General features: G+C 37.3%; 1 protein-coding gene across 3 annotated transcripts in view; it reads right to left on the minus strand.

The window, feature by feature from the left end:
• itpr1a (inositol 1,4,5-trisphosphate receptor, type 1a) overlaps positions 1 to 23,647 on the minus strand; it is a 29,651-nt gene extending 6,004 nt beyond the window's left edge. Inside the window, exons 1-47 of one of the 3 annotated variants that reach the window (XM_052558121.1) lie at positions 23,512 to 23,647; positions 22,000 to 22,086; positions 21,697 to 21,855; positions 21,451 to 21,549; positions 21,021 to 21,104; positions 20,763 to 20,909; positions 20,571 to 20,666; positions 20,077 to 20,231; positions 19,897 to 19,996; positions 19,648 to 19,808; positions 18,450 to 18,591; positions 18,200 to 18,358; positions 17,910 to 18,082; positions 17,535 to 17,654; positions 16,915 to 17,109; positions 16,586 to 16,837; positions 16,352 to 16,493; positions 16,019 to 16,166; positions 14,443 to 14,633; positions 14,088 to 14,214; positions 13,953 to 14,007; positions 13,705 to 13,870; positions 13,202 to 13,369; positions 12,962 to 13,039; positions 12,723 to 12,860; positions 12,514 to 12,639; positions 11,301 to 11,501; positions 11,064 to 11,179; positions 10,605 to 10,740; positions 10,351 to 10,476; positions 10,147 to 10,275; positions 9,940 to 10,060; positions 9,458 to 9,642; positions 6,725 to 6,873; positions 6,448 to 6,559; positions 6,077 to 6,112; positions 5,251 to 5,298; positions 4,893 to 5,019; positions 4,637 to 4,809; positions 3,332 to 3,515; positions 2,865 to 3,118; positions 2,447 to 2,647; positions 2,204 to 2,314; positions 1,603 to 1,698; positions 1,323 to 1,451; positions 298 to 393; positions 16 to 208 (exon numbers count right to left, since the gene is read on the minus strand). In XM_052558121.1, the coding sequence (XP_052414081.1) occupies positions 16 to 208; positions 298 to 393; positions 1,323 to 1,451; positions 1,603 to 1,698; positions 2,204 to 2,314; positions 2,447 to 2,647; positions 2,865 to 3,118; positions 3,332 to 3,515; positions 4,637 to 4,809; positions 4,893 to 5,019; positions 5,251 to 5,298; positions 6,077 to 6,112; positions 6,448 to 6,559; positions 6,725 to 6,873; positions 9,458 to 9,642; positions 9,940 to 10,060; positions 10,147 to 10,275; positions 10,351 to 10,476; positions 10,605 to 10,740; positions 11,064 to 11,179; positions 11,301 to 11,501; positions 12,514 to 12,639; positions 12,723 to 12,860; positions 12,962 to 13,039; positions 13,202 to 13,369; positions 13,705 to 13,870; positions 13,953 to 14,007; positions 14,088 to 14,214; positions 14,443 to 14,633; positions 16,019 to 16,166; positions 16,352 to 16,493; positions 16,586 to 16,837; positions 16,915 to 17,109; positions 17,535 to 17,654; positions 17,910 to 18,082; positions 18,200 to 18,358; positions 18,450 to 18,591; positions 19,648 to 19,808; positions 19,897 to 19,996; positions 20,077 to 20,231; positions 20,571 to 20,666; positions 20,763 to 20,909; positions 21,021 to 21,104; positions 21,451 to 21,549; positions 21,697 to 21,855; positions 22,000 to 22,086; positions 23,512 to 23,604 (6,484 nt within the window). In that variant the 5' untranslated portion in view covers positions 23,605 to 23,647. The remainder of the gene's footprint in view (positions 1 to 15; positions 209 to 297; positions 394 to 1,322; positions 1,452 to 1,602; positions 1,699 to 2,203; positions 2,315 to 2,446; positions 2,648 to 2,864; positions 3,119 to 3,331; positions 3,516 to 4,636; positions 4,810 to 4,892; positions 5,020 to 5,250; positions 5,299 to 6,076; positions 6,113 to 6,447; positions 6,560 to 6,724; positions 6,874 to 9,457; positions 9,643 to 9,939; positions 10,061 to 10,146; positions 10,276 to 10,350; positions 10,477 to 10,604; positions 10,741 to 11,063; positions 11,180 to 11,300; positions 11,502 to 12,513; positions 12,640 to 12,722; positions 12,861 to 12,961; positions 13,040 to 13,201; positions 13,370 to 13,704; positions 13,871 to 13,952; positions 14,008 to 14,087; positions 14,215 to 14,442; positions 14,634 to 16,018; positions 16,167 to 16,351; positions 16,494 to 16,585; positions 16,838 to 16,914; positions 17,110 to 17,534; positions 17,655 to 17,909; positions 18,083 to 18,199; positions 18,359 to 18,449; positions 18,592 to 19,647; positions 19,809 to 19,896; positions 19,997 to 20,076; positions 20,232 to 20,570; positions 20,667 to 20,762; positions 20,910 to 21,020; positions 21,105 to 21,450; positions 21,550 to 21,696; positions 21,856 to 21,999; positions 22,087 to 23,511) is intronic. The other 2 variants (XM_052558122.1, XM_052558123.1) reach the window with 2 other exon arrangements.
• Between the last annotated feature and the right edge of the window lie 1,810 nt (positions 23,648 to 25,457).

Here is a 25,457-nt window from a genome sequence, read left to right on the forward strand (position 1 = left end):
AAAACACACATTTACCTCTTAGTTTTTTCTGCCACCGCATTTCATTGAAGAGGTCGTCTGCATGCAGGAAGAAGTCATTTATTTTACTGCCCTGTTCGTCTCTCTCTGTCCCATAGTACACACGCAGCTTGGACTCATTTGTGAGAAAAGAGCAGATATTTGGGACGGGAAACACGATCTGTTCCATAGTGCGATCCTGCCGGACTATCTATTTATACACAGACACATACAACAGCATAAGATGGGATTTTAAAAACAATACAAAACATGGAGCTGTTAAAATTGCTTGTGTGTTACCTCTATCTGTGCAGTGTGTTTAGTGTAATACTCCAGGGCCTGGTCTTCTCCACCTGGTTTCAGTAGTATTTGCAACTCCTTATTGTGACGTGACAGCTGAAATAGCAGGTTAAATCAGATCACACTAATTTAACAAATTGCTCTTAGATAAAGTGTTACATTTGGTATTGTGGTTGACTATCAAAAGCCCATTGAAAAGAACATTGCCGGGTCGCCTTCTGTGTGAAAGCAAACACGTCCCAGGATTGATTCCGGGATTGTTCCCAGGTAGGGGACCTAGTAACATTGCCGGGTTCAGTCCCGGAACAAGCGCTGTGTGAACAAAAGCCAGATCTAATGCCGTGTTGTAGCGGTGACGCACGTTAACGCTTAACCAGGTGTTTTGAAGGAAGATCAATGTTCGCGACGAAAAAAAATATGTGCAAACCGTAATGAAGCAGAGATCAGTTAGTTCCACACTTTCAGCGCTGAAGCTGAGATCGTTCGCCAGCTTAAGTGAAAGTTAACGTGGCTAGCATTTTCGACTCATACATTACACATCACGCCCTGATGTCACGTGTCTTTACGGGACCTTTACGGGTTGTGTGTGAACGCACGCACATATCCCGGGTAATCACTGGCAGTGTGAAAGTGCAAAATCTAGCAACCTGGGAACAACTGCCGGGACAAGTTAGCCGTGTATTTTCTGAAATGGCAGTGTTAAAGGGGCTAAAGTTGGCCACAGTCTAAATAAACTGTTCTTATGCAGGGCCCAAAACTGACAACTTCCAAAACTGAAAACTGTCTTTGGTAATTAAATAAAATGTTAATAAATAAGCTTATCAGCCAGTAACAGAAAACGGTAATCTAACTCTTACTGACGGAACAGGTGTGCGTAATTCAAACTATACATCTGTTTTGACTTTTTTGCCACAGTGTAAAATTTACCATATATTGCAAATGAAAGTATTTATGAACGACAAATGTTCTCCTTATACCCTACACTGATAGAGGTGGGAAAAGTGTGTGTGTGTGTGTGTGTGTACCTGATGAGCAAGGATATAGATGTTGTGTCCAACATTGCGAGGTGAGGCAGCATGGTCCTCTCCATTCTCCTGTTCCTCATCCTCAAACTCTGTTTCCCCCTGCTGATAGGCCATTTTCATCACCTCCACCTTTAACATGAACATACACAGCCACGGTTGTGCAGATGTTGAAGACAAAGAATTTTCATAGTTCACTATCTGTCTACACAGAATGACTCCAAGATACAGTTAAAGCAATGACAGAACCAGGATGTACTGGGATAATAACTAACACACTCACCAGTTCTTTTGGTCTCATGTTGTACAGGATTCTCTCTGCGTTCTCACTGTCATGACGGCTCTCCATGATGGCCAGAAGTAGCTTAGATGCATTATTCTAAGGAAAAAGGACAAATAATGCTACATGAAGTTTAACTGGCCAAAGTATTAAATAAAACTGTCAAAAAATAAATAAAATGACAGAGCATCTTGATTAGATTTTCTACTTCAGATTAAGTTAAATATAACATTACCATGTTCACATTACATAACATGTTCTGTAGACTTTATAGCAGTGGTTTTAAACATATAACAAATACACATTTTTCTAGTTATGTCAAGCTCAAAAATCTTTAAGTGGGTGGAAGTTGCTATTTGTGAGTAAAAGTAATCTTAAATATCCTGTAATCACAAATTAAAAGAAAAGTAATTTAAATTCATTGGTAATCAACTTCTAACCTTACTATAGTTTTAAAAGTTTCAAAATGACCAACTTTGTAATCACAGGAGAAGTACAAGAAGCCAAAAAGGACTTGAGGCCTTACCTCTTTGCAAAGTCAAATTTGATGTTACTACGAAATGAGAAGGTTTTTACTTTGTCAGTTAAGAGTCAAGTGATGTACCTTCAGTTCTAAAACCAGATCCATTCTCTTTCTGCCCAGTGGATTAATATCATTCAGAATCAATGCAATGATAATGTCAATGCCATTAGACTCATGAGTGGCAATGCAATTCTGCAAAAACAAGCATAACAAAGCACAGTCAATATGGGAAATATGTTCTTGAGCAATGGGAAGATTCTAACTGCAAAATAGAGGAAGAATAAAGGTGCTAAAACTTGATTGGGTTAGTGTTTGTGTACTTGCCTGGTTATCATGACAGGGCCCTTGACAGTATTCAGTGAGGCTCTCTACAGTCTGATTAATGAGAGCCACATTATGCTGGTTGATATACAGCCCTAACAGCCCCAGGCCTCCTGTTGTACTTCCACAGATGCAGTCCAGGAACTGCAGGGTTTCACACACCAGGTTATAGTTGTTCTTGTTGTTCTGACAGCGCAGAAAATTCTGCAGGAGAAAAAAAACCCAGACATATACATGATGTATTAATCCAGTCCAAACCGGAAACGTACACAAGAACCTATGAAACAGCACAATACTGATACTATCAAGGTTTGAGTCAGGTTAGATAGTAAACCTCTAATCAGATTAGATAAAAAAAAAAAAGCAATATATGTGTCAAATGGATAGGCAGAGAATCACACACACACACACACACACACACCTGCAGATCTCGATTATGGTTCTCACACAGCAGTTGTAGGAAGCGCAGGATTGGCTGCATGATGAGAATGACATGGCTCATCTCTCCCTGCTCTGTTCCTTTATCTCCACCCCCTTTGTCTCCATCAGTTGTGCCATAAACCTCCTCAGGATCAGCATCTCTGCGATACGAACCGTAGGCCTTCTTAGTCACAGCAGATGCCTCCAACAGCTGCTCACGGGTTTCATCAGTCACCACGACACCTGAATTTTTTTCTGGAGAGGAAGAAAAAAATAATTTCTTATTAATTATATCATAGTGACATATCTTCTCATAAAATTAAATATCAATCTTGATAACATTATGCAGTGCTCTCAACAAGTATTTGGACATCAAACTATGAATATCACTGCATCAGCAAACAAAATATCAAACCAAGTGATATTTTTTGTAAAGAAAGATAGCGTAGGATGAGAGACAACCCCAACCTCTCCGGCGTTGTGGGCTATCTTTGTATGGAGGGTTGTCATCACGCCGCTTGTTGCCCAAGTCACTGGTGTTGACGGTAACCGTGGCTTTGATTTCCAACTGAGCAGCTTTCATTCTATCATAAAACACCCTAAAAAACTTTTCCGAAGTTTTGTCTTCTGTTAAACGTTTGAAGAAAGAGTGCTGAAAAGAAATAAGAATACAAACATAAATTTACCATTCATTATGTTCATATAGACCAACGCTACTTCTGCGTCATCGAAGGTTAACGTCCCTTTTTGGGGGAAAACAAACGGATTCCCCTGATACAGAACTCGCTCTAATTTCTTGATAGCAAAAATGGCAGAAACGTACACACTCTGTATTTAATGAAGCTACTGGATACGGTGTTTACAGATGTTTCTCTTTGAAATGGTCGAAAACTGGATTAATAACCCCACGCAGTGGCCAAATATGGACATCTAACGTTACCATTATCTCGTGGAATCACCAAGTAGCCTACTTTTGTCATTAACATACTCACAGTATGATAAACTAGACGATGAGGCCATGTCAAGAGGAGTTGGTGGTTTACTTGGATCATATTTCACTTGATTTAAGCTATTGACAGTTTTGTTGTAGTTAGAAATACGAAGCTGCTAGTAGCTACGTGATTAACGTTAGCTCTCATTAGGCATGCTACCTTGGCTGTTAACTGATTTTAAGTTTCAAATATTCGCATGCTAGGACTAAACAATATAACTATTATCTGTTTGTAATTGTGTCTGACAGGCCTGTACACATCAGAAACAATGAAAAACAAAAGGTCCCTGGAGCGAGTTCTGTATCAGGAATCCATTTGTTTTCCCCCAAAAAGGGGCGTTAACCTTCGATGACGCCAAAGTAGCGTTGGTCTATGTTATGTTTTATGGAGAACTTCAAATGTAATACACTACTTTTCAGAGGTTCGGTGTTCTTTTGTCTCTAATATGCTGATTTGATGCCTAAAAAACAATTCTTATTCTTATTATTATCAATGTTGAAAACAATTGTACTGTTCAGTATTTTTGTGGATATCATTATGAATATTATCAGGATTCTTTGGCCTATAAAAAGTTCAAAAGAACAGAATTTATTTGAACACCATAAAAGACTTTACTCTCACTTTTCATCAATTTAATGCCTACTTGTTAAATAAACATTAATTTCTTTCAAAATAAAAGTCTTACTGACCCCATCTTTTAAGCTGTAGTGAATATTGAATCATTTAATACCACAATGTTCAGTTCTACTGCTCAATCATTTTACTGACAGGCCTTTCTGACCTGTATGATGGTGTTTCCGCCCTCCAACAGTGCAATGGCCAATAGGATGCTTTCGTGGAAGACACGGTCACTGGTAGCATTCATAATAAGATCAATGACAAGATCAGATGCTCCTTCACGGTCCAGATGGCACTGCACCTCCATCAATGACATCTCAGCCCTGCTCAAACCCCCTGAGGTAATACAAACACACCAAAACTTATGTTAAATTATATCACAAATGTTCCAAGAAACTACAAAGAAAAAATGAACCCACCTGGCTGGCTTTTGATTGGTCCAACAGGAGCCAGGGTGGAGTTACTGAAGGAGGTCAGACTTTCTCTCCGCCCACCACTCTTGAAGCCATAGTAACGGTTGACGAGCAGCTGCCTTAAGGCCTCCCCCTGTGATGAGTGTGAAAGTGGGTTTCAATGTGCATTTTTTTTTTGTTCGCTTTTTTCTGTGCCATTTTTGCTTTGGCTTGTTCACATCATGGCTGTAAAGCAGTATCCTTTTAAGCAATATGTATCATACATGGGAATACATTCTGAAGGAATAGATGTAGTTGATCCAGGGCAGCTGAGAGGTACAGATATGTGGTTGTAGAACAGGGTTAGGTGAAGTTAGTGACCTACCCTCCTTTGATCCTCCAGCTGTTTTGGTGGCAGACTCAAATCCACCACCTGAGTGAGTGAGAAGAGTGGACAACAGAACACTAACACTGAGTTAGTAGAGTATCACCATGCAATAATTTCCAGCTCTATTTTAGCAGCATGCTTAGTGTATAATACTGTAACATTAGTCGACAAAAATGACTAAAATAATGCATTTAGCTCATAGTAAACTAGTTAGTTATGCTCTGAAAGTGAGTTATAGAATTGAATCCTTATATACAATATGATTAAACAGAAAATAATGCAAAAAGAGTAGAAAACTGGACAGATTAAGTACAAGATGAGAATGTAATGGTCAGAATAAAAGGTCTGTAACATAGCAGTTAATATCCAAACTGCCCAAATATTCAGATTTTACCCAAATGGTTTGTAAATATTAAGAACAATCAAAAGTTTGTTTCTAAATCTTTTAGAACAATCTTTAATTTTAAAATAACCACATACTGTATTAGAATCACGATCAAAGTGCTTCAAAATGGTTTGAAGAACACAATTTCTTGTGTATTTCTTATTTGAAACAGGACTTTAAAGTAGGGCATACACATTCAATGGCTTGCGCCTTTTATAAATACATTTTTCTTTCTCATCACATCTTTGGCCAAATCATGATTTACTACTTTTTAGTGGTAAAAAGTTGTTTTAGGGAAAACATCAAACCAAATCTAATACAATATGTGTACTTAGGTTAAATTTCCCATTCCAATTCTTAAGGATGGAAAAAGAAAGCAGAAAAATAGAGGATAAATAAATAAGGGAAAGATGGGATGAATGACAAAAAGAGGACAACCTCAGTGACATCTATCTCATCATCAAATCCCAGTAGCTGAAAAAGAGGAGTGAAGGACGGGGTTAATGAAAGATTGGACATACTTCAAATTAAGCCAGTAACTATTAGTGATATGAGTGTTAACATGAAGATAACAGAGGAAATGTGATCAACTCAAACTTAAAGAAAGGTGCTCTTACACAATTTGTGATTAAGGTTACACATGCAGACACTACAAATAAAGACATTATGTGTAGAGAACAATACAAACAACCTCTCACAACACTATGACATCTGTATTCTACCTTAAAAATGTTTTTTTATTTATTTTTTTGTAAGCACAGCTGAATCACTTCTATTAGGCCTTTTATTAATGGTTTTGTGGTAAATACCTTCTCTCCATATCCTCTGTCTTTGGTCATCATTTCTCTGAGTGTCTGCAGAACTTTGATACAAAGCCTCTCCTCATTTTCCTCTAGAAGTTGCTTGGTATGTTTTATCAATCTGTACAAAAAGTAGATAAAATATGCTGGTGTAATTCAAACATAAACAATGACAGCATAATATTTTATCATTAATAAGTATTAAGCTATAATCCCATATTTTATTAGGGTGTTCTACATATTATTATATTGATGATATTTTAGGCACGATAAGAGTTCATCATACTTGCAGATGAAGCCTCCACTCTCACACTTGCGATGGGCTTCAGTGTGCTCTGGGAACAGCAGTTCTGGACGATGGAGAACATCCACTAATACAGACAGCTCAGCCTGAACCAGAGGCCTCAGCCGCTCTTCCAGCGCAGACACTATATCCTACAGACACACACACAAACACATGCAAAAGCACACATTCACCACACGCTAACAAAGTAAGGCATTGAGGCAAAACAGTTGAATGCAGGTTTAATGATAGGAACTATAAGAAAAAAAACACGTGTGATCACTGACATGACATCAGCTCTCTTCTTTTTTTCTTGAAAAAAATGAAAAAGATAATAGACAAAAAAATATGAAAGCAGGCATAATAGAAGGTAACAAAACAAATGACAACAACATTAAAAACAGAACGATAGAAAGAAAGAGATAATTTTTTTTAAATAATATAATAATAGTAGTAGTAGAAGTAACATTAGGTTGTAACATATACAAATATAATATAGACAAATTTTTTGTGACATTGATTGTTTAGAAATATTTCCAGTTGATTTGGTTAATGCAAAGAAGAGAGGAAAAAAAGGATGAAAAAAATGAAGCAGAAGGATCACAGACAATGCTGTAAAATCTATAGTCTTTAAACAAATATAAGTAGATTATTAAATTTAAGTGAATATGATGATGATCAAAAGGAGATACATTTCCTCACTTGAATATGTATATAAAATAAAAAAATATTAATTATTGTTGCCATTGTTGACACTATTGCTGTTCTTGCAGCACTGACCTCAAAAATGATTTTTTTTGCTCTTTTTATTTGACTTCTTTTGGACTAATGCACTGCAACACCTGCTGAGTGCCATTAAGCAGCTTAAAAGATCAAAGACAATTTTAATATAACTCTGACTGGATTCGTCTGAAAGAAGAAAGTCATATACACCTAGGATGAATTGAGGGTGAGTAATTTATTAATTACTCAAAAGTATGACAGCAAATTAAGAATGATCAGAATCAGTCTTTTTTATCATTCTTGAAGTTCTTCCCAATTGTGTACCTCGAAGTTCTCTTCCTTTATTTTTCTCTTGTTCTTTGTGTTTATAATGTTAAAATTTTGCCATGATTGAACAAGGTTGTTTGAGGTCAATATTTTTTTGGCTGATCTGGTGTGCGCGGTGAAAGGTAATTGTATTGACAGTGAGATGGGTAGTTTTAAATTGGAGTGCATAAATTCTTTGATAGCCTCTTCTGGGTTTTCTTGTGCTCTTTCAGGTATGTCTGAGAATATTAAGTTGTCTCACATACTTCGGCACTGGAGATCCAGGATGTTTCCTTTCCTTTGGGTGTTCTCCAAGGTGAGATTATTTATTTGGCTTTAAGAACCACTGTCTTTGTAATTCGTTGTTTGCCTTTGAAGTGTTTCTATTTGAGACAGGCAAAATTCGTGACATCCTGATTTAGTAGTTCAAGAATAGCCAGTGTGTTGTTAATATATTCCATTTAGCTCGCCTCTACTGTTGTAGTGTTTTGCTCTATTTCTGACGCTTCCTCCCGTCGTCTCTTGTTTTTTGTTACTCTGTGATGTTACATCCATAAAAGTAATCGTCTATGAATTGTTCGAGGTTTTCGATGTTCCCAACAATTGCCGTGAAACCGTTAAAGAGACGACGCAAAATTAAGAGTTTATTTTATATATTTATATATATAAAATATCGGATTGTTTTGATGTTTACAGCATTGGTGCCGCAATCTTCAAGCTGCGGTAGGGAACTATTGATGCTCTAGCGGTTAATAAACAGAACTGCGTGAGTCTTGCGGAAGAACATCGTAGCCGGAACTACTTCTCTCTGTTTATGTCCATGAAGAATCACAAAGGTACTGGGTTACTCCGCCGCGGTACCCCCGAAGCAATCTAAAATAGTCCAAATATAAACACTTATTATAGGTGCACCCTAGTGATTCAGGACAAGCCAAAAACACAGTTTGGAAAATGAATTCATGGTGTACTCGCTTATTATATAAATTTTTCTACATTTTGAACACAAACAAAGTTACGGACTGCAGCTCTGATTGGTTATTTTTTACCGGGAGCGATGGAGTTTCTGCAAATGGCAATAGGACCACTGGGAGGAGCCAGAGGAGCTTGATTTTTTTCACAGATTATCTGTCTCATATTCTACTGTCAGGACATAATGACAGGTTTAATAAACATGTAAAAAATATTTTTTTACAAAAGTTCCCTACAGCACCTTTAAGTCACGTCCATAGTCACACGAGAATCACCTCAGAGCAGTATCCTCCTCACATCAAAGCCTCTTCAGCTTTCTTCTGAAACCCAGAGAGCTGCCTCGATGCCTACCTAGGCAGCATCGTTCTAGAGCTTCATGCTAACCATCACTGAACCTCACAAGTTAATAATTTAGAATGCTTTATATAGGCAATTACATATGCAATGCCACAGAAACAGAATCTCTCCAATTAAAAATTTATTTGTAAAATAACTGAAACACATAAAAACACATATTTAAAAAACAGGCGTACTCTATTTTTAATTGATTACCAATACATTTTACTATTAAATTACTTTTTTTTTTATCAATAATCAATTACTTCGCTGCAATGCATTCTGGAACTGCATTCTTCATCCAAGACACATGCGATACTGCCTTAGAATTTGGCTCATATGATGCTGTTTCTGTGGGCAGCTTATTAGGTTTTGGAAACAGAGCCAATAACACTTACTCACCTGAAGTCTTTCAATAATGTTGCGGTAGTCTCGGGAAGTGGTCATAACTGAATCTCTTCGGGTGGCGTTACGGGCGGACTGTCTCCAACTCTGGGCTGTTTTCTGCACTATGTTGTTGGACTTCATGAACAGATTATTCACCTGAGAGGCCACATCCACAGGAATGGCTATGGCTCTGCCTTTGGCTGCACATAAATAAAGGCACACACATTCAGGGTTATGCATTTACGAGAAAACCAGAAAGGAGTTTTAATACATACATATTTTATATCAAAATCCTTGAAAAAAAAAACATTTATTATTTTTTGCTATTCCATTAGGTGCAACTAATGGTGCAGAGAACTTTGATTAAAAAAGGTTGAGAACTACTTTTCTAGGAACTTTTTTATCACAAATTTTGAGATTATAATGTTATACAATACAATTATAAAATTAAAGCTTATATTACGAAAGTTAAAAACATGCTAAAATGATGCTCTTACCCACGTCACTCAGCACTTTGATGCAAGCTTCCACATTGCCCTTCTGATTTGGGACCAGCCAGTTGCAGTGATACACACGGAAAATAGCCTGCAGCAGCTGCACAAACAATGGCTGCCGTGTCTGAGACAGAGAGAGAGATGCCACATCTGCTGATGGTCTGAAGGATGCTGAGGTGTATTGGGCTGCTGGAAGACATTGTGTATTACCTGCAAACTTGTGCTCTGGTCTGAGAACGGCGAGCTGAAGAAGGTGGTGACGATGCTCATGATGGTCTCAGTAACGTAGCGCTCCAGGACTGTGTCAGCGTGCTTACGCTCACTTGTGTTATTGCACACCTACAGGAAGCCATGCTGAATGTCTGAACATCAAGACCATAATTTGAGCATATCTGTGAGTCTGTTTTGTCTTACTCTGCAGATGTCCACCAGGAAATCATCAAAAAGTTTCCACATGTGATTGCTAGTGTAGATCTCCTTCATCTCAACCTCTGTATCCACATAGCAGTGATTCAGGAAGTTCACATAGGCCATCTTCACCTACATATGAAGTATTATATTCACATAATCAAAATCTGCATACAATGACTTTTTAACAAAAAGTAAATCTAAAAGTATTTTACACATTCATCAGACACTTTTGGGCTTTATTCCCTTGGTGCACATACATCTGGTATGCAGTCCTCGTGAGTGACCACACGTACAATATCATCGAGGGGGAGCAGGGAGTTGCATTTGATCTCAGTGTAGACATTCTTCCCTTCAGTGCACACAGCCAGCAATTCCACTAAGTGAATATGATACCTGCAAGAGTCAGTGAAACCAGATCTAATTCCTATAATGGCAAACATTTAACAGGAAAAAGCCCAAAGAACATACACTTACAAACTTTGTATGATTTTGTAAAACATAAATGACAAATAATACTTCCACCTCAGTGTAATATGACATATAATGATACATATAAGAAAAAATATAATGTCATTTACTACATAAAATGCAATTTTTTTAAATTAACTTATTTGACAGTTTATTATATTCTATTTGTATTTTTGTAGCATTTGCATTTTTAAAATGGTGTTTACATGTAAAAGTATTAATACATTGGGACAGATTAACCTCTATACCTGAGTGCACTGCTCTCATCAAGTCGTTCCCTCTCAAGGCGCATCATTTGAACCAATGATTGAAAAGATGCCCGGTCATTATAGAACACCAGCACATCCTCACCCGCTGTCACCAACTAAATACACATAAATAATATCAACAGAAACAGTCTTCACTAGTCTGATGTAAATAGGGCAGAAAAGTAGCAATCTGGGGCTTGTAGTTAAATACACTAATTGTTTGTCTGGCCTACAGACCTCAGCCATAACAATGTCTTGGCATTTCTTGATAAACTTGTTCTCAGCCTTGACGATGGTCTGGAGGAACTTGAGATAGTGGACACTGCGTCCATGTGTCTCGATGCAGTGCACAAAGTGCTGCACTACCCGCTCGTTAATCTCGCTACACAGCTGGAAATTATTCATGAAAATATGCTGCATGGTCACCGCCTCTAGAATCTAAAAACAGAAAGCCAGGGACAGAGGATTTAACAATCGAGAGTTGAAATGCACAGATAAAAATGTGTGTTTATGTATTTTAGTTTATTTCATTTATTTATACAGGGACAATGCACAACAAAAGTATTGTGCCAGAGTTAGCTATAAAGCCAATTTGCATCTGTTTGCAGGAATGTTGTTACAAAAAAATGTTAATATTCAGACACAAACTATACAATACATACAACAGATACAATATCACATCATACTCCATTAAATTAAAAAAAAGTCAATAATCACATATTTGATTTTCCTTAAGCCAAACTTTAAGTGTAGTTTTAAAAATACTAAATGTTGTATAATAATAGCTTTCTGCTAATCTAACTTAAAAACAGTTTTCTTATATTTAGTTGAACAGTCACCTCTAACTAATGACCTAGTCTGCTTGATATTGACCTCACAGAAAGTCACACATTGTTTAGAGGTGGTGGTGCAAGATAATGAAATAGTTTGTATATCAAACACATAAGCAAAAAAAAAAAAGTCAAACATCAAAATGTATAATTTTTTTATAATATTGCAGTGATAATAACTCCTTGGCTTTCTAGCAAACATTTTCAAAGCTTGTTAATAAATAGTACATAATAGTTTTAATGTAGATATACTTGTATGGGACCAACTTGTAGCACAGTAAGATAAATGAGGGATGTATAAAGAGTTTAGCAGCAGCCAAAGAGTTTCAGATGAAGAGGTGATTCTAGTGGGGCCCTGGATTAAGAGTATGAGGTCAAAATGACTTACTATCTCCTGAAGCTTTTTCCTATTTGACTTCTCATTCCAATTTATATTAAATTGTACAATAAAAATAAAAAGATTTCTTAGATGATCATAAAATATACTACTTAATGAAGGAGATCTATATATGCCCACTACAGTTAACATCATACATGGAGATAAAACAATTGTTACAGAATTATATTCTATATCCACTAAAGTACTGAATTCAACTAAACTGCTGTATTAATGCTCTCACCCCAGGGTTGAGGAACAGGTTAATGTGTTTGTGCAGAAGTGCCTGGTTCTGCTGATTTCCAGCACAGAAGTTCTGAAGGAACTGATGAGCTAAAGTCATAATCTCTTGCATCTGAACATCCTCCCCCTAAAATGTAACAAGCACAAATGTAAATACATAAATCAGTGATTAACATTAACCTTTTCAGGTACGTAAAGGCTCACACACACCTTCTCATAAGGGATCTGCAACAGTTCCAGGACCACACTGTGAGCTCCCATGTTCCTGAGGAGCCGCTGCTGCTGTTTCTTATTCTTCTTGCCAGAGATTCCCTCCAAAACACACAATTTGCTCAACCTCAGGAGGATCTACACACACAAATATAACAACAAACAAAAGATATACTTCACAGAACATTCTGTTTGCTTGTCAAAGCCTACAAACTCCATAAAACATAAACACACTCCACCTCCTTCACGACTCTGTAGTTTGAGCTGCTGGTACTCTCCACTTTGGGTTTGTCTGATCTGCTTGAGTTGATGGCACCCTGTTAGAGCAGAAAATAACATCACAGTTATATAATATATAATATCCAATCATAATATAATTCACTAGATTTCTGAAAAGAGAGATTATACTGAATCTTATCGTTTCAGAGGTTTTATTAAAAGTGAATTATGGACAAATAATAAGAAGATCGCATCCAGACCTTGTGGTGCGCTGCATTGGCAACCTCTCCAGCGTCCAGCCCTGAGTCTGACCCCTGTCTCTTATAGACCCACAGCTCTGATTTCTCTACTATAGACCTAAGCTGGTCCAAATCTGACTTGATCTGCTTGTAATTGTCCACATCCTGACTGGTCACCAGGAGCTGAACCTAAAATAGATAAAATGCCATATGTGAACATAACACAATACAAGTGAAAAATATAAAAAGAACCAATATATGATATGAAATATATGGTAAATGATTCATAAACACATGTGTTAAACTCATCATTTATTACTCAGTATTGCATCATCAAAGTGGATGCTGGCACTGGTGGTGGGTGAGTGAAGACCCCCGATATTATTGTAAAAAGCAGTAATACATATTAAAGCACTATATAAATGCCTCATTCATTCATTAAAAGGTTTTAAATTCATTGAAACTACTACAAAACATACTGTGTAAAACTGAATACCGAAAAGGCTGAATGAATGAACGAATACCTGCTTGAAGGCCTGTAAGACCTCCTGCCGCTGGCTGAAGTGTCGGAAGAGGAGGTGAAGGGCTCGTGACACCAGTGGAGGATAGTCATGCATGGTCAGGTGCAGTAAGACCCTCAGAAACGTCCTGCCACCGTGATCATCAAGATCCAGCCTGGTGTTTTCCTCACTAGATACACAAACACACACAGATTCACACACATACGGCACACAAACATAACACAAATTATCAAAGAGCACAACCTTCTTACCTTCCTCCAAAAATCCCCTCCGCTTGCTCTTCAATGTGTTCAAAGTCCAGAGCTCCTAACAAAGGCAGAGGTTATTCAGACAACATTTACCCATACCAGCTGATACTGACACAAACATACACTTGCTCATTTCACCTTGAACACTGGAAGGAGAGTCCTGGTTAACAGACGGCTCTGTCTGAGAGACGCTCTCATCAAACTCTGTTTTAAAGATACAGAGCAGGCAGGAGATCCTGTAGTCCAACCTGACATTTAGAATGAACTACATAAAAATGAGACAGTCAGTAAAGATTTGTTTAACTTAAACGCAACAAGTTTGCATATCCTGGGCATTCAGACCATGAATTTCTCAAACAATGATTTAAACAGAACTACATTCACATACACTTATGCATTTAACAGATGCTTTCATCCAAAGCGACTTACAGTGCTATACATTTTTTTTTACCAGTATGTAATTACAATCCAATTACAGACTAGGTTTTAACACCTGTAGGATCTCAATGATCTTGAGTTTGGTGTCCATCACCAGTATGTCTTGTTTCTGAGGTTCACTCTGGGCTTTGACTTCATCTCTGTTTGGAGGGTTGTGGTTGGTGGCTGGCAGGAATCCCCCACCCCTCAAGACCACCTGTGTCATCAGCTCTCCCACTCCATGGATGGACCGCATCACATTACTTCCTATAGAGATGGTCAGAATAAGAACGTTAGCGCACTTTCAAATAAGAAATTTTTCAGCAAATCAGCTTGACGTATTTAGTACTTAAAGTGAAAGCTATTTCGTTAACTTTATAATCTAGACTCTAAAAATAGTCGGGTACACATGAAAAATACACATGAGAGTCAGTTGGAAATACATTACTATAATACTGAAGGTTATTTGTATACAAACACTTTAATGACACTTAATTAAAGGGATAGTTGACCCAAAAATTCTGTAATTAATTACCGTCATGTCATTTCAAACCCGTAAGATCTTCATTCAAGGAGGAGAAGTCCTTGCTACATTTCTGGGCTTGTGAACATTTCAGTTGTGTTGCTTTCTATGGACAGTCAATGAGTTCTCGGATTTCATCAGAAATATCTTACTTTGTGTTCTGAAGATGAACAAAGGTCTTACGAGTTTGGAACGACATGAGGCAAAGTAATTAATGACAGAATTTTCATTTTTGTGTCAAAGTTTTTAAAATAATAAAATTGCAATTAAATTATTATATTTCTGCTCCAATTAGTTTTTTGAAATATAAAGATGTACACTTTCTTTTCATGTTTATTTTATGCTGAAACTGCTATTGAAATGGCGGAGACAATCAGTTCACGTGCACTTCGTCCAGCCACATGTCTTGAACTGACAGCACTACGGTGGATCTGTCACTACACATCAGACAGCAACAAAACAGCATTTATTATTTGAGTACAAAATGTCTTTATGAGTTGATTCGTTCAAACGGCTAATTCATTCAGGAATGAAGTAAAAGGCTTTCTCTGTGAACGGGCTACTGAACCATTGGTTCACCCGATTCATTGAAAACACGGATTCATTCAGAAACTAAACACTGCTGTGTAGCTCGGAGACACACAACAGTTCTGCCAAGGCTTTATAGGTAATATTTTCTTTGGAAAAATTAAACAAAAAGCGTGTTCAAATTTCACACAGTACAAACTTCTTTTTTACTGAACTGTTATATAAAATCACATTTGCACTTGTGTTCTTCATGACAAAAACAGCACTCGTGTGATATTGCTCTCGTTGCTTGTGTGATATTGCTTATCATATAATATAAATATAAGACAAAAACTCATACAGGGACTTTGTTGTCCTGTGTCATATTTGTCAACTGTATGAAATGTAAGATGAACTGTGCTAAAATATTTTAATCACGTTATTTTTTTAATAACTAATTATGTTATGTTAAACTGACAGCCCTAAATGTTAAATTTTTATAAATATATTATCCTTATTTTAAGTAATATTTTAACATGTTTTCATTTGTTTGACTTGAATAAATCAGTTAAGATGTTGTTACCACCTGGAGTTAATATCCATAGCTAATGGTGTTTCTGACCTTTGCCACGGTCTCCAGGCAGCTTGATGGGGAAGGGAGTGCTGATATGGACACAGTCCAGGATGGCCAGCAGGATTTTGGTCAACCTTAGCAGGTCACTGAAGTTATAGAAACCAAAATAGATAAGGTTCCTCGCTAGGTTCACAACCTATAGAACAGACAGTAAAAAATTGAAAAGTGTTGACATTTTAAATTTTTTTTAAAGCAAAGCTCACATTACATTGTTAATTGTGCAAGACAAATATTGGTTTATATAGTGTGATCTATAATGAGCCTAATGTGCACATAATAGTGAATAAGATGCAAGGATGTAACTTTCATGAGTTGACACACCTCAAAAGTGAGCTTGTTTTTCTCCTTGTCTGAAAATGGGAAACTCTGGCACACAACATTTTGCAGGTAATTCTCCACAAACTCCATCGTCTGAGAGAAGCGCTCCTTTACCTCATCACGTGATGTCCCATCGTTATCATAACTGGTCAGAAACATAAAAATGACTGGCCAATGAGCTGACCACTTACTAAAAATGCTTTTCACTGTTTGTCTGATTCTAAAGTGACCACTTACTCATCAATGGCAATTTGAGAAGGGATTTCAGACCACAGCCGAGCATATTTGACAGGGGTAACCTGCTCCTGGGGGTCTCGGTCTACATGCATGTGCAGCATCATGCGGCAGAATGAGGCTCTGAGGTCAAAGGGCAAGTCTTCGTCTGACATGCAGCGCAGAATCAGATCCACATCCAGTTGTGCTGATATCTTGTTAATGGCCAGGTACTGCCGATCCAGACACATTCGTGCAAACAGGTTCAGCTGATACCTGACATATGGATGTTATTTTTACATTTCTGCATCATTTTCCTCACACTGCATTTAAGTGTGGGTGTGTGTGCATACCTGTAATAATTGATAACATCCTGGTCCTCTGTGTGTCCATCTCTGGCGTCCTGTGCAAGCTCTCTGATGCTCTTACTCTTCATCTCTCCTGTACTGTCCTTCCAGAACAACCATACCTCCTCCTCATCCTCCTCTTCGTCCTCCACACTCTCGCCGAGCACTGTTCCTGGCACCTCAAACCGTGATAACACAAGCCTGACATACAAACACACACACACATTCACTCAATAATACACTCACCATTTTTAACTCTTGCATTTCATCAAACTTTTTGGCATGAATCAGTGGTGATAGGATTTTTTCATTTACCCTCAGTCATGTAACTGCCTGCCTGTTCTATATTGAGATTGCTGAATTATATTAGTTATATATTATGTACACAAACATATATATATATATATATATATATATATATATATATATATATATATATATATATATAGTGTTCTGCTACACTACCTTTCAAAAGTTTAAAAGAAAAGCATTTATTTAAAATAAAAAAAAATTGTAATGTCTTCAATCTCACTATTTAATCAATTAAATGCCACTTTGTTAAATAAAAGTATTTTTTAAAATCATGTATTGTTCTAAATATGTACATAACATAATAGTCAGTGTACTTGGTTTCGATGAGGATGTCTGCATTGGCTGGGTCCAGCACAGCATTACAGATGAGTTCTTGAGTGACAGGGATGGATTTATTCATAGACACACACAAATCTGACAAGTAGTCCAGAAATCTAGAGAAACATGGACAAAGAAAACAAATTTAGTCAGGTCATTCAATTATCGAAAAACAGCTTACTACACTTCTACTGTTCTAAAGTCTTACTTTAAAGCATATATTTTACAGCATCTCTGTACCAGTTTGTATTTAAGATGAATCACTTTTATTCTAACATTTGTCTTTTGTTTGTTGCTTTGAGATGAAAGGGTCTGCTAAATGAATAAATATAAATGACCAAGAACATTTATGCAAATATATTTTCGCACACCTGGGCTCTCTGTTCTTGCGGACCAGGCTGACGAAGGTGTCTATCTCAGCCGCAGTGATGTGTTTCTCTAGAAGCTTCCTGTTGTTGTGCAGCAGAGCTGTAATAGTGTCTTCAGCAAGCACATCATATCCTATCTGCTTTTGCATGAAGCGGAACTGCTTTGCTATGTACTCCTAGAGAAAAAAAGTCAGAGAATGAGAGAATATATAAGGGGTTGTGAGTACTGTAGTACCAGTAGCGTTACAAATGATTTGCATTGCTTTTATTTTTATTTTAGTAGTTTAGTTTACTTGATTTTTGCGATAGTCCTGTTGTGAGTGACGTAGGACTCTGTAGCAGAGCCGACAGATGTGACGGAAGGGTGCGTGACGTTGGTCTGCGAGCTCTTCCAGACGCAACATAGGGCCGTCCCCACTATCAGTGAATGGGGCCTGCAGCAGCTTGAATATCTGGTCAGTCGCAGCACAAGATAAATTAAAATGTCATTTAAATGTTAGTGAGATGTTTTAGAACAAACCTAAGGTGTGATATAGTAAGTGCCTGTTTGAGTATGTTCTGCTCTCTCATGAGTTTCTGCCGCTCTCTGTTAGGTTTGTTGACTGTGATCTCCAGCACATCCTGAGCACTGCTGGGAATGTCCACCACAAAATACACCAGATCCTCCAGCAGCTTTGTCACTGACCTTGTGTAAGACAGTGATGGTGAGATGCATGTTTTTGTAAGTGTGAGAAGATTTAAACAATTAGCATAAAGATTGATGGGTTAAAAACACAGTAGAAGGCAGAAATTGAAGGAACTCAAAGAATAATTGGAATAAATCACAGGTGAACCAACAATGGATGGATAGATGGGTGAAAGGACAAAGAAAAGTGGACAACTGGACAGATGAAAGAACAGACAAATGATGGAAGGAAGTTCAAAAGGACAGGTAGATTGGTGGATTTATAGATGGACAGAATTAAAGGAAAAAACAAGGAAGGAAAAAATGAGAGATGGATGTGTTGATGGATGAAAAACAAAAAGAACAAAGAAGTAAAGAAAGATGAGAATATGGGTTTAAAAAAGGTCAAATGTATCGATAAATGAAAAAATACATAAATGGTTGAAGACAGGATGGAAGGACAAATACAGAGACAGAGGATAGGATAGGATAGGATAGGATAGGATAGGTGGACAAATGGATCGATGGATGGAAAGAAAGAACTGAAGGAAGGAAGGACAGATGAATGGATGGATGATGAAAAGATTGATGGATGGATAAATTAATGGATAGACGGATGATGGATTAAGGAAAAGAACAGATGTGGAGATGGATGGATGGAAAGTTGTCAAATGGACGGATGATTGGATGAATGAAAAGATGAATAAATATTTTAAAAGAAAAAGTGAAAGGATGACAGATGGATGGATGATTAAATTGATGGCTGGATGGTGGAAGCAATAAAGACAAATGGAAAGATATGAATAAATGGATGGATGGAAAGAATAAAAATAGATGATGAAAAGATAATGGATGGATTAATAAAAAAAATTATGAAAAAATAATAGAAGGACACACAGACAGACGGGTCATAATGGGTGACTAGATTGCTGAAAGAAAGACAGAAAGCCAGACAAACAAATGGATGGCTGGATGGATGGATGAATGGAAGGACAGACAGATGGATAGATGGATGGATGGATGTACACATGGATGGATGGATGTACACATGGATGAATAGATGGATGTAACCTCTACCTCCGTTCATTCTGGGTGATGGTGCCCTTCTCCAGTTTGGCTGCAATGGAAGCTAAGACTTTACTAGCATCATTAGCAAAGTCCAAATCGCGAACCTCAGCTGGAGAAACTGGCACTATAGCAAACGCCTCTTTATCTTCCTTCAGAGGAGATGTTCCTATCTGAGAAACAAATATAGAGTGAAGGAGACACACTTCAAAGGATCCATAAACCAAAGCTACAGTCATACACACACAGACAGAAACTCACTCTGAGCATGACCGGTTTCTCTTCCTCTTTATCTATTGGCTGGTTGGTGCTGTGAACCCATGTATTGGTGCAGAGATGCCTGAGCCTCACATATGAGTTTCTGACAAGTACAATCCAAAATACAGCATGGTTAATACATATTTACTTAATCAGAAGTCACAAGTCACAATCTCACTGTACCTTGGCACAAGTGAGTCTCCTCCTCTCAGGGTAGTGGGGTCAAGCTCAAAGATCGATGATATGTCATTGCCATCAGGAACGGACACCAATGTGTACATTACTTTGTCCTGAGGGTTGCGTACACGTGCTCGCATCACTTCCTGCTCTGAATCCAGCTGCGAGAGAAACAACTGATCAGTTGCTCATTCAAAATGACCGTTTTGGCTAAACTAATGTGTGTTGAAACAAGATCAACAAGGTAAAGAGAACCTCAAATGGCTCAGAATGAGCTCAGATAAAAATATAGCCACACATACTCTCAAACACCCACTCACAGAGGAATGGGTCTCCAGGCATTATTATTCATAGTTTGGATTTACATGATCACAATAAGGTGAGAACAATTAGATAAAATCACGTTCTTTGCTCTTGCTAACATAAATAGACACACTCTGATGTATTTGCATGTGTGTTTGTGTCATGAACTCTTATTGCAGGTAACATATAGGTCTAACCTCTGCAGCAAGGTAATGGCCAGTGGCCAGATGTTTGAACCTAAAGAGACTGTTCCAGTAGCCGGCTCCGCCTCTGCAGGGATCATGCTGAACCACCTGAAAAGCATCCAAACATCGGTTTAGGTTCCCAAGCTGATAAAATCACACAAAAAAGCATCTGTTCAACTTCACAAAGTTAAGTCCTAAAATTACCTCAACCTCCCAGAGTGCTTTGCTACTAGTGGCAGAGGTTGCAGACTGGCGCCCGGTGGTACGCAAAAAGACATACTGCTTTTTTCTGTGTTCGTCGCATGTCAGAAACTTCTCCTGCTCTGCATGGAACAGCCTCACCACATCACCCTGATAAAAACGTATTTAATTAAAAGGCCATAAATATTTATTCTAGTCAAATATAGGCCTTAAAAAAGTGAAGGTCATTGTTTGTGCAGTGTGGATGTGTACACAACATACTCCTTTCAAGACAACCTCCTGGTTGTCGCTCCATTTCATGAAGAGAACAATTTTCCAACTGGTGGTGCAGTTCACTGAATTCACCTGAAAGAGAAAAATATACAGCTTTAACCTATTGAGCCTAAACAGACCCCAAAGAAAATTAAAATAACATAAAACAAGCATTAAAATAAACTAAAACAAATAAATTCAAGAGATTTCCTTTTATTAAATCATTAAATTTATCTAAATTTATTAAATTTTCAGTATCCAGTATGTATACTGTGAAGAAGTAATAAAAGCTACAAAAAAAGAAAAAAAGAAACCAGACTGCAAGATTTAAGAATTTTTTGTCCAAAATGTCATTTTAAGATATGCAGTACAAAATGTACAGTATGCAATACACTAGTATCTTTGTTAACATAGCAATTTGTGTATATGTGTTTTTTACTTCATTGCATCCTGGATTATCAACAAGCTGATGGCTACTGGCATGTAGTGGCTGTCCAGCATTGACTGGGTTTAACACAACCTTATCTCCAATAACCACCTGAAAAACACATTAACACACACAGATACAATACAAGAGTAACTCTAATTGGTGTTTATGTAAGGTCAAGAAGCAGGACTGCCCAATTAATCAAATTAATAATCAATATTAGCGTGCCCGTTTTGCAGAGGTTGATGATATACTCACATTGTCTCCAATAGAGCGGAGCTTATAGAAAGGCTGGATGTAGAACCATGAGCCTTCATTTCCTGCAGCGTCCAAGGTTACACGCATGGCGTTCTTCTCAAGAAGAGCTGGTAAACGCTTATTTACCGTCAGATACTTATTACTCTTCAAATGGAGAAGCTGCAAATGTACGTGAACAATTACACAATTTATTTGACGGGTAAATAGTCTGAATTTCTACATATTAAAATGTTCTGTATTACACATGCAATTTAAATATTATCTAAAGTAATACTTGTGCTCATGTGCTTGTGAAGGATTTACCTGGATGACATTGCCATACTGAATGACTGTTCCTAAAAGCTTTTTGTTCTCCGATTCATTTTGTTTCTTTTCTAAATCAGCAGCATGCTAAAAACATATGTGAGGAATAAAAGAATTAGAGAAAAATTAAAACAATTGTGTTCTTGCAGGCTAGGCTCAAACCTGTATTTCCCACATGAACACCAGAAACCCAAGTAAACATGTGCAGTGACTATAGCTCTTCAGAACATCTGAGGAAGCTTCAGAGAAGTTGATAAATATACTGAACTTGCTGAACCATCCCCCAAAAAAGAGGCTGTTGAGTAATAAACAAACTTTGCTCTCTTTAATGTCTTGGAACATTGTTCAGATGGCCCACAGAGCATTCTTCACAACCGGTTTCATTTACAAGCACATCTTTTTTAATTGTCAGCAACTTTTCTTCATTCTGTGTTTATATAAGGTCATAAGCAGAGTGAACTAACTGCAGACTGAAGTCATGAAATCTAGGAGGCTGGCTAATTTAGCCAAGCAATCACATAAATAACTTACACCAACTTTATAATTATCCAGCTGAATTAAGCAAGATTTGTTTTTATAAGCATGGTAGGCAACTAATATAATAAATGTGTATTGATTTTATTGAGGACATGAAAGATATTTGTAAAGGAATGCTTTACATTCTTGGATGAACTTGGATGCAACCATAATCTACTACATTCAAATTAATCAGATACATTTTCTTTGTGTATAAATACAGCAAATAATGTAAGATGAAGTTTCCAGTGATCTAAGGTATTTTTTTTTCTCAAGAGTACATAAGTGTTAGAGCTCAAGGTCTGGTAGGTTAGCAGGCCCTGTCAGCCTCTGCTGGTGGATGGATGGTGATGAATCTTTCTCCATTGACAGCCATTCACAAATAGCAGTATATTCTCATGAAATAAAACACATAAATCAAAATTATTTCATGTTTATCAGTTCCAGTTCTTGGAAATGATTTTTTTTATCATGTTTGCTGCCTTTAAAGTTTTTGGGTTTTTTTTGACCTCCCAAATTCCTAAGCAAAATGTCATAACTCAATCTTGTGACACACTCCAAAAAAACTACTGTCTGCTGACAATAATTTAAGTTGCTTCAAACCCGCCCCTTTCTTACAATCGACTTCAAGCTCACATTCAGCTGAACAGTCTCCATCTATCAAAAACTGATGGACAGAACCAAGTCCCCACCCAGCAGTTTTATCTCTTTGGTCATCGGTTTCCTTTGGATGTGCATCACAATATGGAAGAAAACATCTGTCACTGCCACCAATTAATTTTTAACTAAACATTGTATTCTCAGGATAGTTGTTACTAATGGGTTTGGGACTCTGTATGTCCATGGGTTGCCAACAGATAATCATTTGAGGTGTGGATACCAATTCTAGACCAGCATTATGAGCAGTGTTATTCTGAAGTAGCGAGTGGAATTCCCTATATTAATATAAACAATACAGCTCTCACACTTAGGGAAAAGACTATGCTTCGCACTCACATGGAGTTTGTTGAGCAGAACAGTCTCTGTGGTGCTGGTTCCGCCAGGTTTGGCAGCTTTCCAGAACTGTTTCTGTGCAGAATATCTGTTCATGGGACACAGTCTGAACAGACAGTCTACAGAGAGAGAGAAAGAGAAAGAGGGAACATACATATCATGTCTAGCACCGACAGATAGAACACCTCACATCCACACATTTACTGTATTTCAGAAACATACAGCTTTCAAGATCTGCTGATGAGGACGATAAGGTGATCATAAATGGTAAGAATGGAAATCAGTATGAAAATCAATATGTAAACTCTGTCTGTGTGGTTTGAGTGTACATGTGTATAACTGTTAAAAAAGGAAAAGCAGATCAGAAGCAAAAAAAAAATTCTAACATTTTCATAGAGCTTAATTTAAAAAATAAACAACAATTCAAGAGGATGTAACATGACTGAAGAGACACACTGACAGTATTTTCAAAAGTGATAAGAAAAGAGCTACAGGCATAAAAGTGAAAATGCACTTCTTCTTTCCAGGAGAACTCCAGTCTTACCAAATAAGGAGAGAGGGGGAGTCAAAGATAGACAGACTGACAGAGAGAAAGAGAGAGAGAGAGAGAGAGAGAGAGAGAGAATCTGGTCACTGTTTCCAGTTTTCTGCAGATTGGGCTGATAAAACACCAAAAAGCTCTGGGGTCATTAGAGGAATGTAGAACACGCTCTCACATAAAAACAACAGGGTTTAGGAGTGTCTGATTACAAAAAAATGCAATATTTTTAATATTAAAGGTTAAAGGATACTGCTACAATGCTCACAATGTTAATACAAAGGTGTTATGGGTGGTTGTCAGGGTGTTGCTTACTGGTACTGGTTAATTTAAAAGATTCCTCACACCAAGCCACTATGACATAGCTCAGTCCCTCCTTCAATGCCAGTCTATGTTTATCATTTATCATTTGCCAGAAGCCAATCTTAAATTTGAAATGAATGTTTACCCAAACAAAAGAAATATATTCATAAAATAATAACAATAGAAAACGGACCATCACATGCTTCCATTTTGCTTTGGTGTGTGTTTATATTTGAAGGAAATAGTATGCATTCCTCTCTACTGAGGCCCACTGACCAGCAGACAATTATCTCTCTTTCTCTCCCTCCCTTCATCACAGACTCAAGCACACTGTGCAGGGTTTATTTATCAGAAAAAAAAAACAGAAAAACTGAAATAATTTATTATTAAATTTACATTAAAGTTTAAATATTTTAAATTGCAATAACATTATTTTTTTCCTGTTTTAAATGTAGCCTAATGAGCATATTAGACTTCCTTCAAAAATCATACCAACCCCAAATTGCTCTTAAATATTTAAGTGTATTTCATGATGTTAGGACTGTATATGCACAGTATGTAACTGTATGTAACTATTTGTATATAACTCAGTATAAAATTTAAGAGAATTTCTTCGATTTCTGTCTTTTCCTCAAAAAAAAGAAAAATGATTAACCTTATTTTCCCCCGTAAAAACAGTGTGGCAAAACAGCTTGTCACTTGATATTGCACACTGGATTATCTTACCAAATATTTTTTATATATTACCTTAATTATGAACAAACTGGTTTGTGGTGCAAACAGTTTTACTGTTTACTGCACTTTATTATTCTTTTCGTTGTTTCCCTACAGCTAATGAACAGGAAGTCTTGCCCATTCAATGGCATTGAAAAATAAGGTGGATAGCTTCAGAGGACTTGGAATAAATCTTAAAATTTTCATTATGGGACAAACTATTCCTTTAATATTCAGTAGCCAACTAGTGATGAAAACCAGCACACACTGATGTATAATGTACTCACACACCTACTCCTGATGTAGCTTCTCGGTATCACCAGCAGATGCATTTTGAGTGAAGTGGGAAGTTTAGAGGGCAGTCAGCCTCAACCACACACAGCCTTTGAAGTAC

This window comes from Carassius gibelio, chromosome B6, assembly GCF_023724105.1.
Source record: "Carassius gibelio isolate Cgi1373 ecotype wild population from Czech Republic chromosome B6, carGib1.2-hapl.c, whole genome shotgun sequence".
Taxonomy (NCBI): domain Eukaryota; kingdom Metazoa; phylum Chordata; class Actinopteri; order Cypriniformes; family Cyprinidae; genus Carassius; species Carassius gibelio.